This window comes from Cyprinodon tularosa, unplaced genomic scaffold (genome assembly GCF_016077235.1).
Source record: "Cyprinodon tularosa strain WSP-4 unplaced genomic scaffold, ASM1607723v1 ctg454, whole genome shotgun sequence".
Classification (NCBI taxonomy): domain Eukaryota; kingdom Metazoa; phylum Chordata; class Actinopteri; order Cyprinodontiformes; family Cyprinodontidae; genus Cyprinodon; species Cyprinodon tularosa.
In genome coordinates, this window is record NW_024039179.1 from 268,063 (window position 1) to 281,794 (window position 13,732).

A 13,732-nucleotide genomic window follows, 5' to 3' on the forward strand; every position below is an offset into this window, starting at 1 on the left:
AAAAGAATGAAGCTGAATGTTGTAAAACATTTATTAAATAGATATAATAATAAAACAGCTTTTGATCAAAACGTGTGTTATTCTGGGTTGAACTTGTAGGGATTCCTCTGTAAATTTTCTAGAAAGATCTGTTCTTGACGGAGGAATTCATCGTCCTGTGGAAGACAAAAGGGGGAAGCTTCAGGTTTATAAGGAGTTACACTGGAAAACTTAATTTTATGGTAGACAAGTGAACATGAGATGATTTTTTTTTTTTTTTTGTACCTCTTTAATTGAATAAACTTGAGTTCTATATTCTTTAAGTTCTGAAAACGTCAAGATTTCTAAGCCTTCAAACATAATAGTCCTAATTTAATGGTTTCCTAAATGTTTGTTTATTCTGGTTAACATGTAGAGAATAATTATGAAAAGTAATTTTAACATTAACAATTGACATAACAGTTTTCTTTGTATAGGGAGAAAAGCTTGGGGAATTTAAAAATTTTCGCAGGATAAAAAATGTGATTTAAATGTGCTTTGGTATTCAGTTTGTGTTTAATTTGAAATTAATTTATCACTTCATAAACCATGCAATACAATATATTTTGTATATGTAGATTAGGGGTGTGCAAAATAATCGTGATGATGATGCATCGTGATTCTAATTTTCGTGATCTACTGCATCGATTCTTGATGCCAAGAATCGATTATTAATAAAAAAAAATGAATAAATAAAATTGCATGAATGGTTGGCGAACATCAGCCAAAAACAAGTGTAATACAACTTTCAGTCCAGTAGATATCGCTGCAAAAATGTTGACGCACGCTGCCTTGTGTCACAAGCATTTCCGGCCGCGGGATACTGTGCCGAGTCATTCAAAAACAAAACATGGAGGAGAAATATTGCAATGCATCGCAATAATTCAAGTATCGTGATGCATCGTGATAGAATCGCATCGTGACTTCTTTGGCAATACCCACCCCTAATGTAGATGAGTCCCACAATTTATAAAGGAAAATCATGCTTTGATGGTTACTGACGTAGGCAGCTATGCTAGACTTTTAACATTGAACCAGTGTAATAGAAAAGCTTTTATATTACAATGTCTAGAAGAAAAGAGGAAAATATTTTAAGCCATAGCTTCCTATCCAGTTATCTACAAGCTTGAACACTTCAGTTTGTTTAGAAATGGCTGCAATTGCAGGCATTTTTGCGCAAAATTAAATTTGCCTCAGTTTGTAGAGATGCACCCAATCCGGTTTTCTTTAGTACTTGAGCCAAGTGAATTTATTGATACCCAGTACTGATCAGTACTATTTAATAAAAGAATGGTACACCATCTATCAGACAATGTACCAACAAAAAGAAATAATGTAAATCCACTTCAGATATTTTAACATTTAAAATAGAATATAGCAGCTGCCTTTATATCGTGTAAGATATTAATAAAATAACTGGACCAGAATGCTGGATTGGTGTCAGTCATATATTCTGCTAAATAATCAGTGTATGAGCCAATATTTGAACTGAGTATCGGATCGATGCATCTCTAGTGGTTTGGAGTGTTGTCAGTGCTTTTTAACCAAATACCTTTGCAGCAGTGTACTTCCACAGAGCCAGACTAGCCTCAAGCATCATGGGTTGATAGCTAGCCAGAGAACTTGAAGGGTTGGGCACTTCTGGCACAGGTGGCACTGAAACAGAGTCTACAGAAGAAATGACTCCTGAAAGTTTGTTAACTTTAAACTGATTAGTATTTCTTTATTAAATGTATTCATCCAAACCTGGTAAAATAGGTGGAATAATCTGAGGAGATGGTAAGATAGGGGAATGTTCTCGGAGCCTTTCTGCGTCTCTCTTTAGACGATTAAGTCGCATGCCTTCCTGTAACATTAGATTTCTATTTAATATCAACAATAAGACGTTTTTTTAAAAGAAATATTAGTACCATGATGTGCACCTTCATGATCTGCTGCTCCAGCTGCCTTAGGTTCTCTGTTTTAAGTTGAATATTTTTTAATCGGGCCTCATGCCCAGACTCAACGCGTTTGGCTTCCTCCAACGCTCGTTCGCCCTCCTTGTACCTCTCTGCTGCAATCTGAGAACAACACTTAAGTTAAATTTCAAACCCTTGCAGACTGCAGAGGTCAGAGCGGTGATGGAATCACCTTGCTGAAGGCCTCGACCTCTTGGGCCCTTGTTTTGAGCCTTAGAGCTATGCTGTTTGTCACCTCCCTCTCTCTGTCCAGCTCTGCTCTTAGTCTGGCCAGAGTCTCTTTCTCCTGAGTCACCGCCAGCTCCTTCTGCTTTACCTCATCCAATCGAAGCTTTAGATCAGCTTGTTCCTGTAGACCAAGAGAAAATAATAATGGAAACCTGCATCTCCTTCCTCAGAAGTTAGAATAATGAGACTCATTTGTACCTGACTCTTCACTTGAGAGGAGAGCTCTCCGAGGCGGGAAGAGAAGTGCTCCATCTGCTCAATCACCCCTACCAGAGATCTGCACAAATACAGTGGAGTCATGATCTGGAAGTGGGCCTGAATTAGCTTAAAGGTTACTAAAATAAAAAACATCAGGAGAGCTATGGAATCTACTCCCCTCCTGGTTGGTGGTTGGACTCGGCCTCGAGCATCTTACTGTGTTGCTCATGAGTCATAGTAGGATAAATGAGAGACTAAATGGTTTGCTGATTTGTCTGCAGTAATGGCTCAGTGGAAAAACAATCGAAGAGAAAAGCCAGCAGTTTTACCTATCTACCCAACAGAACATGATTCCACTCACTTATCTTAACCGCTGATATCCAAGAGGATCTCTGCACGAAGGCTGGACTAGATGACTAGATTGAGCCCGGCTATAGTGGGTTAATGGATGCTACACCCCTTCAGACATCATCTAGGTGCACAAGGGAGACCCTTTTTCTGTTCTTAGAACAAAAGCTTCTCAGCTTTGATGGGAACCGTCATCTTAAGATGATAGAAAGAAGTATTAGACTGGTTCTAGTGAGAAGACTCTAGGTGGGGTTGGCGTTTCCCCAAATCAGGCTGGGTGAGCAGTTTGGGGACTTTCAGATCTCTCTTTATACAAACTGGTTATGTATTTGGTTGACAGCAGCTCAGACTTATTTCTGGTGACTGTGGCAGTCTGCTGAGGATATTTTTTCCTTTATGTTCCTTTAATATCCCAGATGGGCTTTAAAAGTCAATTGGGATGTAGCAACTGTAGAGTCTTATGATCTTAAAACTGCTTGTTTAATTTTTCAAAGTCATGTGCCATTGGCTTAACGGAGGCCTCCAGTGGCAAGGGAGTGGTTTCTGAAAATGGCAGAGTACCAAATGTGCAGAACGGATTAGAAATGCTCTGATTTAATTAATAACAGACTGTAGAACAGAGCAGCATGAATTGGGCTGTATGTAATGTGTTAATTGCAATGTCTGTGCTCATTATTAAACTACAGTGTGGAGCTCCAATTATCACATTTTGAATCCAGCATGTGAGGAAACCGCTTAAAACGGAGGGTAATAGGTTTCCAAGTTTCACCTGGTTTGAGATGTTGCACTTGTCACAGCGTCGATCTCTTCATCCTTTAGCCTCTTCAGTCTCTGAAGCTGATCCTCGTGGTCTTTTTTCATCTCCAATATAGATTTTCTAGAAAGGACAGGGGGTCAAATGTAACCATGAATGTTCTGGTGTTGCAGGATACATTAAGGATATTGATATCAGAACAACAATATCGCCACCATGAAATATATCAAACTGACAAAACTGTGTTCTGGAATTAATTTACCTCTGCAGGTCTTGGAGCCTCTCCACCTCACGGTCTCTGTCCTGCTGGGCCTGGGCCAGTTTCCGGTGGTACTGGGCCTGCAGCTCTGAGTGTTCCTGCTCGGCCGACCTCGTTAAGGTAGCTAGGCGTTCCATCAGCTCCTCGCACTCGAGTCGAGCTCGGCTCTCCCTTTGGGCTGCTGCTTCCTCCAGCAGTTTCACACGAGTCCTTAAAACCCACATGAACAATATCCACACATTAGCAAAGCACAGGTTTACAGAAGGTCCTTTCAGTAAAGCTGTTTTACTTGTGTGAGTTCTCCAGAAGCTGCATCTCCTGCTTGTGCATCTGCTGGATGTTCTCTAACACCAGTTGGCTTTGCTCTCGCTCCAGCTGCAGTAGTTTCACCTGGAATGTCACATTTATATTTAGACAGGAAAATAACCCAAAAACAAAGGGGAAGCGAGGCTTGTTTAGGAGGTACCTCTCCCTCCAACTGGATGATGCGTGCTCGTAAAGCCTGGCATTCTCCCTGCTGTTGCTCCTTGTCTTTGAGCCTCTGCAGGGCTCCTTCATCAGGACTCCCCAGACCCAGCAACTGAGTCTGCATTATCTTTGAAAGAAGAAAAGCTAAAAACCAAGAAGAATACAGGAGAATACCCTGAAGTGAGAGTAAACATGTCCTTACCTGCTGTTGTAGTAGCAGCTGCTGCAGATTGTTGGCTGTATAGGACGCCTATTCAACAGGAGGACAACATCAGAATAAAATGGATGCGAAGAGCTTTATATATAAAACAGTAATAATACCTGTTGCTGCACGGGAGCTGATGTTGCCTTTATTTGATTTTGCTGAAGATCTGCAAGAAAGAACATAATCAAGAGTAATATTGACTCTAAATGTCAAAATAAGAGCAATGCCTTAGAACAGTAATAGTCCCCTTTAATATTTTTGTTTTTGTCTGATTACATCTGATTCTCATGTATTTATTGGGATCTTATGTTGTTTACTACCACAAAGTGACACATATAAGGGAAGTGGAAGGAAAAACTTAGAGAAGGGTTTTTAAGTTTAGAGCAGATGGCCTGCTGCAGGATCTGTTCCTGCCCCAGTCTCAGGTGTTTTAAGGACTCTTAATGCACCAGTTCCCACACTTTTCACCCGTGGTGCTAAAATAAAAGGGACAAAGACTGGTGGTCCCCTATAAACGCATTTCCCTCTATATTTAGACACAAACATAAAGCAATTATTTTCATTTTTGACTTTTTTTTTGAAAGTGACATTGAATTATTTAATTGTGCATTTTATAATCAAAAGTATATGATTCCAAGATTTCATTCAATATTCTCAGGAAATCATTCAAAATATTCATTTTTCATTCAAAATATTCAGGCTTCGTTCAATTTTCTCAGAACATCATTTAAAATATGCAACTTTCGTTCAATATATTCTAACTCTTGTCAGTATATATGATAATAATTTCCTAAACGCCACGCCATGCGCCGTATGCATGCATGCATGCATACATACATACATACAATTCCCTGCATTAACCTCTAACCATCAGCTTTGACTATTATTCGTTTCACTGTTTAAGAAACACCCCCACGCAGGCTTATGCCGCCAACGTTGTGTTTTAACACAAGAATAGTGCATTCAGGGTAATGAGCAGTGATAGGTTTCTGCCACATTTCACTGTAAGACACAAAGCTCAGAGTTGATCTCTGGTCCAGAGGACATTCTTTCATCATTACTTGAGACAAACTGCAAACAGAGACTTTTTTTGTTTTCTTTCTTCCTCTATTTCTTAAAGACCAGAACAGTGCATAACAAAAAGCTGTCCTGTCAACAGATTCTCCCACCTGAGCTGTGGCTCTTTATAGCTCCTCCACTGTCACAAGAATTGTTTTATTTGTTGCTTCCTTGATTAATGTTCTCTTTGCTTGGCCTATGAATTTTGCTGAGTATGTCTGAATTATTTCCAGCTGTTTGCCTTTCCAGATCTTGGGTTGAAAGAAAGGCGCTCTGTAAGATGTTCAAAGCCCTGCATGTTTTTCTATATCCTAGTTGGGATTTAAAATGTGAAATGGATTTCTTCAAATGGCATGCCAAACTGTACATGTCGAGTAGAATCTTTGCAACGCCATCATGTGAAAGAATCTCCCAAAAACGCTCTAGTCTTGTTTCTCTCTTCTGAGGCCTTTCTCTTCTTCTCATATACTTCATAGACACATTTTTTTCTTACGACGGTCGGCCATTTTCAAAGAACCGTGGTGAGAAAGGTGAGCTTCGATGACTGGCTGAAACAGTAGCTCACTACAAATGTATGCCTGAAATCACTTAGATGATTCACACGGAAAAAGAACATCCTCCAATATACCTTTAAAAACAATATCAATACTACTTCTGTGTCCTTCCAATTCAGAATTTCAGTATTATCTCTGTGTTCTATAACACAAAATCCCTGTGAAATCTCCTGAAGACTAGCCGTAATGACAAAATGTGCAAATAATTGTAATGGTTATGCAGGGTTTCAACCAAAGCAGGCTCCTTCAGAACCTCAGATCTCTCGCTTGACATTGATTGGCTGAACTCTGACTGAGGCTGACTGTTTCTAGCGATGTACTATCAACCTGAGGCGGGGGAGGTATGAACCAGTGGTTGATGGAACCGAGAGGCTGCTAAGGAGGGGGAGAATGATTGTCTAGGAGGCAAGACTTTAAGGGGAAAAGAACCAAGGGTGATTTGTTCTGATGATGAGAATTTAATTCTTTTTATTAAAATGGATGAGAGGATACATACCTTTATTTGGCTTCTCCTCTCTAACAGGGGTGGAATGAGCCACAGGACTGCAACAGGGAGAGTTTTATTACATAAAATGCTCAGCAAGGATTTTATTTGATGTAGTTACAAAACAACAAAACAAACGATCATACCCAGCATCTATGATAGATGTAAATGTTTCCTCTCTGTCTCTGAAGGTTGGCGTCATGTCTTCGTTACTGAAAAGACAATAGCTGTCATATTTAAGAAACACCATGTTTCATGTTCGCTGGTGTTACTCTCACTGCTGCGTGCAATACCTGACAGCCGGCTCGGTTTGTCGAGAGCCCTCCTGCTTGGAAGCTTTCGTCTCTGATAGAGTCTTCTTCCTACTCAGTGCCTCTTCAAACCAGTCATGCTGCTTCTCCTCATCTTTCCTCATGTCTTTAGAAACCTCAGATCTGCTTGTTTTAGAGTTTGGAGCATCTCCCGTCACGTTTGCAGCAGATGTGGCATGATTTTCGTTCAATAGAGACTTTCTCTCCAGTGCTTGAGAGGATGGAGCTTTTGGAGACGATGCTGAACTTTTCATCGCTCTGGAACTTTCTTCGAAATAGTCAGGTTCGTCGTTTATTGTGAGGCCAAGCCATTCTGCTGAGCCTCGGTGTCGGCTGGTTGTTGAAGCGCTGGGTTGGGGTTTCTTCTCTGGGGTAGAAACTCTGACATCTTCTGTAGAAAATCTAATAGAACAAAACAAAAAACATATACCGGTATTTAGGAAAGGCTGAGAAAGTTTCTAACTCAAAAAGAAGCAATTCTGAGAATGTGACCTTTTTTTCAAAATATGTACAAAAGTTTATTATAAAATTGTGGAAGATTTCTATCAGATCAATTTATAGGAACAGATCCTATAAATATAAATATTTTTCCTCTACACTCCCCTAAAAACCCACTTAACTCAATATACAGCAAAACAAGACCAACGAAAAAAGTCCTTTGAAATCATTTAAAGAGCATCTGTTGCTTTGCATATGGTTAATGTTTATGTTTGCATATCCTCCAGTCATGTATTTGCACAGTCGGTCATTAGAATACATGCATATACATGAATTTCGTACCTGCTGATGAATTTTCTTTCTGTATCAGTGTGGTTTTATGGAGCATGTTGGATTTTGAAATTTGGAAATTATCTTAATGTTCTAAAAGAACTAAAAATATTTGGGGAATTTCTACTGAAAAAGAATAAAGTATGCAAGAAAATCTGGCACAGAGGGAGCAGTGCTGCAAAAACGATTTAGAAATATGTAAGATCATTTCCCAAGGAATGAGTATTCCTACTCTTAAAGGAGAAGTCAGGTCATATTCAGAATTCAAACTTCTGAAAGTATTTTAAATATGAAATTATTACACACTGTTCAATAAATGATAAGTGTTTTTAATTTAAGAGTGGTTTCATTTGAACGTGCTTTACTGGAGACATCCATGTTTGTCAAAGTACACTACTGCCACCTACTGGTTTGTGAAGTCATGGTGTGGTATCGGCTGTTCAGCAAGCCCAGTGCTGTATCTGGTGTTTGTCACAATGTGCGATTATCCAAGTCATCATGAAAACATTCTTCTTTCAAATGTTGGCTACATATTACATGTTTTTTCTTTGGCCAGAAGTTTAATGGCAAATCCACCCTCTTCAAGTTGGCAATCCAACGATGAACCCGTGGTGGATCATGATACAGAAAGGGGAAATAACACTTTTTTTTTTTCATTTTTACCCGATGCATTAAAGCATCCAACTGTCATCCGTGTGGGCATTGTCAGTTAACAGTAGCTTTGCAAATTTCAATAGTGAAATCTTAAATAACTGTTGCTGATTGCAGATTTTGCTTGTAATGCGGAGGGAATGGTGCTTGGCTCACCGCACCGTGACGTCAATGTCGAAAGATGTCAGGAGTGAGGTGTTACTGTATTTGGGGAAAAATGGTCGGTCCTGGACTTGGTGATCACAATGAAAATTATAATTTTTATACTGATTAATGCTAAAGTTGTTAAATCACAGCGAACGTATTAGTTTTAGGTATAGATAATGATCCATTGATTATTTGTTACCCTTTAAAATAAGATAATAAATTGTATGCACTTGAAATAAGACAATGCGATTGCTTTTTTCTTATTTTAAAAGTAAATTGGTTTGTTCCATTGGCAAAGTTTCTTACTTGCCTCCTCGATTCCAGAAAAAAAAACACTTAAGAAAAGATGACTTATTTAGATTTCCGTCTTTTGCAGTATAAAGGTTCAAGTTCCCCCTGGAAGACGCCGCTCTATGGACTCCTGAATGAGTGAAAGCATTAAAAGCCTGACCCACCTGACTGACTGTCTGCGGGACTGGCGCCCCTCGGCTGTGGATGCCTCCGTTGGCTTATAGGTCCCAAATGTGAAGTCATCTTCCCAAACGGATGTGAAGAACAAAAACAGGTTTATAGCTCTAATATTTCAAAACAGTGACTACTGACAGATATTCTAACAACACTCAGCTCTAATGTTTTCCCACCTTTCAGACTAGGGTGTTTTTCCTGCTGCACCTTTTCCTCCTTCCCCTCGCCTGTGTGCAGTTGCTCCAGGGGTCGGGCTGAGTCGGAGGCCTCCAGAATATCTGTGATTCTGGTACGAGGTCTCTGAGGGACATCGCTTCTGGAGATAAACAAATAATAATAAGGAGAAGACAATAGATGTGTTGGGAAAACACTTTCTTATTTATGAGCTGCACAACAACGCCCAAGGGTCCCAGTAATTATTTAATATGTGAGCTCAATAAATAATAAGAAGAAAAAGAGTGAGAAAGACGAAGCGAAAACGAGCTGGTTACTTCTCCGTGGAAGACCAAAGTGGAGCCTCTTTTTTCTTGGAGTCCTTTTTATGTCTCTCAAAGCCAAGTGCATCAAGCAGGTCATCCTTGTCATCTTTTTTAGATATCTTTGCTGATGAAAAGAAAGAAAAGAATCAGATTTTACTTAGAGTTTGCTTGATTCTTGAGAAATGAAATCGTTGACTAGTGTTCATCTCACCCGTTTGGCTGCTGAAGGTGGGAGATGCTGATGCAGGCAGCAGAGATTTATCAGGCTTACTCTGTCGGCTTTTAGGTTCAGGCCTGGTTTCATCCGGAAGCAGGTCATCAAGCGAATTACCCAGGAGGTCGTCTTGATCTGCAGACGTAAGCAGAATCTTTAATTATGAATGGAAATTTGTGCACATCAAAGTGGGAAGCTGTAAATGAGATACAGAGGTCTAGAACTCTGTATTTTTTATTTAGATCAGAATAATAAATACCTTTAAGCATCCAGTCAAAAATCCACAGTAACTTCTGCTATGGTTACATAAATATTTTCTTTTAGGTAAGAAAGCATCAAATATTTATTCTTAAGTAAATAATCTTGTGAATCACTAGAAAGCAGGTGCTGATTTAGGAAATTTCGGGCCCTAGGCAAAGACATGCAGGGGGCCATCTGAATTGAGAAGACAACACAAAAAACAGACCCATTATACCGGTGCAGAACTTTTAATAGAATAGACATACATTATTTGTTCTATATTTTGTCCCTCTCTTCTTGATGTCTTTCTCTATATGTTTTATATGCAGCTAACTTTTCATGCCGTCACAAAAGGAATGAGACACACTTAATATTAGAAGTTTTCTGATGGCATTTTCACGAAATGATTTTTATCAAAAACAAAACTAATGTGCACAAATAAGAAATAGCTGGATTAACCATACATGTAAACAGAGTTATATGGGGAATTTGGGGCCCTGGGCAACTGCCTAGTATTGCCTAATGGTAAATACCCACCTGCTAGAAAGGAATGGGCTGCACAGATATGACAATAAATGCCTAACTGGAGTTTCTTCTTATAAAAAGATTTCACTTAGAAAATAGCATATTCTGGGGATAAATATATAAAAAAGAAAAAACGACAAAAAAAATAGGAATTTGTCATTTTGAGACAAGGTAATAATCCTAAATGCATAATTTTCTCTGCCTAAAAAAAGAAGGTTTCCTTGTTAGTTACAGCTAAACTGTGAATTTAAACTGTAAAGTATACCATAAAATCATTCAAATATTTGGAGAAAAGTTTGAAGAAAGTGATGTTGGAGATTATTTCTAATTTTTCACAAGTGTATTTATGATTCCTGTGATTATTTCAATTGAGACTGCTAATGCTATGGTCTGTTCAATATGATAAAGTCAAAAAAGTTCAGAATGAAATAAAGATCTACCAAAGTGGATGCGACATCTTAAATAAACAGCCTTTCCAGGTTCAACATGACAAAGATTTAACCTTTAAGGCCAAGAAGGTTTTTCAAAATAAAATAAAGCCAAAGTGATTCTCTGAAAATCAGATCTTTTCAGTTCCGATTTCAGTTCCGATTTCTGGTACCTGCTCTCAGCTCACCAAAGAAGTCGTCGTAAGGATGTGCTGAGGATGAAGGGCCAGTGCTCAACTTCTTTCTCCCTCCTGTGGTCTCATCTGGAAGAGAAAAAAAGGAAGACGGCCCTCGTCTTTGATCTATTTGACTACCTCCATATCTTGTGGTAAACGGGAACATAATAATGAGATCAATGTTTTATGCAAAAACATGCTGCACTGAATTACCTTCTCCTTTCAGATTTGCATTACTTTCCAACCCAGGTGAGTCTTTCATTGGCTCATCATCAACGACTGACTTTTTCTGTATGGGAAGCTTTTTCTTAGTTGGAATCAGGTCAGCCTCCAATTCCTCCAACTCCTAAAAGAGGACAATGAATTTATTGCGGACAGTATGATAAGGGAAGATTTAGGTCCAATTTTGCTTCTTTGACTTCTTTGACACCTACCTTCAAGGTCTTCAGCAGTTCCTCTTGAGCCACCTCGGATATATCTGAGTCCTTAAACAAAGGTAACAGTTATTTATCTCATAAAGACAGAGGAAAAACCCCCAACTTGCTTCAGAAATTGTCTTTTAACCTCCAAGTCCGACTTGTCCTTCTTAACTTCCTCTGCCGCTTTACCAAACATGTTATTAGTAGATGAGCTGAAAAAGCCACAAAAGGAAACCAATCATGAGGAGTATTCATAATTACTATTAGGTATGCAGTGCCAGGATGCCTTAGCTTACGTATTCAGCCTTCTGGTGCGAGCCCCCTTTGATCGCACTGGTTTCTCTGATGGGTGATTTGTTTAGAAAATTATTATGACACACTTCACTACAGTCAGTGGGGGAACAATATGATTCGTGTCACCTCTAGGTAACATCACTTACCTTTATCATCAAATAAGCTGTCTAGTATGTCATCATCTCCAAACAGGCCTTAAAGGGAACCAGAGCAAACATTGTAGTTGGATTTTTGAAACCATACAGCATCCTCCAACCTGATAAACATCTGCTGCAAGCTTTAAATCCAAATAATCTCATTGAGGCAGAATTATTTTAAAATATGGCTGGGCGATTAACCTATAAAACTCATTCATAAAAAAAATTTTCTTGTTGTTTTTTACCCGTCCACTTCTTGGCTTCCATAGCTCAAAGTGACATCAATGGACCACTTTTTGTTTTTAGATGTGTACTTATAACTGATAAACTAGCCGACTGTGTAACACCACTGGCTGCTGACATTAAGTTATATTTTCTTTGTTTGATGAGAAAGACAGTTTAACAAGCTTGTATCACAGCTTGAATTTAATTGCCATTCAAAGTAAGATCACCTTCTAAAGGGAATAAAAAAGGGATCATACATGTTTGTTTTCAACAGGATAATTGGTTACACAATAATCTAAAGACAAACCCTGAAAAAATAACTTCAGCAGAGCTCACACGGATTGCAGATAAAGCAGAGAGACAGAGGTCACAGATCAGTGAATAATGAGAAGCTATAAACGCTGATGAATTTCGAATAGCAAAGTCAAACTGTTATCAACAATGATCAATTTTATTTAGAGAAACCTTTTGGAGATCAATTTTTTTGTTGTTTTTTTACAATGCCCAAACGTAGAACTGAATTTATTCACTTGTGTTCTGTAACAGAAAATATAATCACACCGTAAACTGTGGGACAGAGAGAAATAGCATAGTTTTTCATTTTATTTTTATTTCTTGCTCTTTTATGTGTTCAATAAATACAGACCAGCATTGAGACATATTTTGGACTTACTTTGGGATGTTTTATCTGTCGGCTTTGTAGGCTGCAGAATGAATACCAACAAAGGTGCATGGTTAATTATTTTAAATTATTTGTACATAGTTTAATGCTTAATTAGACATATATATCCTAAACAATACCATAGATATAAAGGTGGATGGATGGATAAATGGATAGATTTTATAGTTTCAAATTAGTATTTCACATTAACAATGTTAACTCACCATATTGAGTCTCGCCTAGTTGCGGATTTGAAAAAAGCTAACAGCTAAATCTGTTCAGGCGTCTCTTGTCTCCATTGGTAACCGCTCCATTACGTTTTCTTTCCTACATCGACAAATTGAAAAACAGCAAAAAATATATTTTCTTTTCATTTACAGGGAGAAACGAACGCGCCTTTTCTTATACGAGGTTTTCTTTTGCTTATATTTGCCAAGTGCTTGCAAACATGACGGTAACATGAATATGACAGGATTATTTTTGCAAATTAGCCCAGGTACACATCCAAGATAGAGTTTATACTGTAGGATTAGCAATAGAGATGGAAAAATAATAAGGAATAGGCTTCTGGGTTTTACTCACGTTTAAAAAAAATCCCATTCAGACGATAAACACCGGGTAAAATACAAGCTTCCTGTTTACACTTCCAACTGCATTATGGGTAAAGTAGTTTTTTTAGTCCTTGAATGGTAATCGCCATGAAATAATTACCCAAAGGTAAATACAATGCATTTAACTGCATTAACAGTACATTTACATCGAAATACCCCTGATTATAATTCATTTTACACACCAAACTACATTTTATACAAGAGTAATAAAACTATTCATCACTAGATGGCAGCAAAAGTACAAAAAAAAAGTAACGGTGAAACCAATTGGAGGTAAAAATATCAGCAGATATATTTATCCCCTAGACTATATTTGTCTGAGGGAGTTCAAGCCTTGTTGTGTCATTAAGTCTGTGGTAATAAACCAAACCATGGGTCTAGTCCATTTAGCCAAAGATAAAAAGCAAAAAAACTCTTATTTTCCTTTGATATTGTTTATTCCTTAATT

The 13,732-nt window shown here is 38.3% G+C and overlaps 1 protein-coding gene across 1 annotated transcript; it reads right to left on the reverse strand.

The window, feature by feature from the left end:
• Nucleotides 1–7: 7 nt before the first annotated feature.
• On the reverse strand, nucleotides 8–13,403 carry LOC119793537 (fas-binding factor 1 homolog). Its single transcript, XM_038300742.1, is given in 29 exon segments — nucleotides 8–155; nucleotides 1,571–1,686; nucleotides 1,765–1,864; nucleotides 1,941–2,078; nucleotides 2,149–2,325; nucleotides 2,403–2,481; nucleotides 3,520–3,627; nucleotides 3,767–3,973; nucleotides 4,053–4,153; nucleotides 4,230–4,358; nucleotides 4,434–4,481; nucleotides 4,553–4,594; nucleotides 5,606–5,616; nucleotides 6,546–6,592; nucleotides 6,680–6,745; nucleotides 6,827–7,246; nucleotides 8,866–8,944; nucleotides 9,052–9,191; nucleotides 9,367–9,478; nucleotides 9,566–9,703; nucleotides 10,950–11,024; nucleotides 11,151–11,283; nucleotides 11,372–11,422; nucleotides 11,502–11,568; nucleotides 11,653–11,698; nucleotides 11,788–11,844; nucleotides 12,686–12,716; nucleotides 12,898–13,000; nucleotides 13,256–13,403. Coding segments are annotated over 28 exon segments (2,799 nt in total). The 5' UTR covers nucleotides 12,901–13,000; nucleotides 13,256–13,403; the 3' UTR covers nucleotides 8–77.
• Between the last annotated feature and the right edge of the window lie 329 nt (nucleotides 13,404–13,732).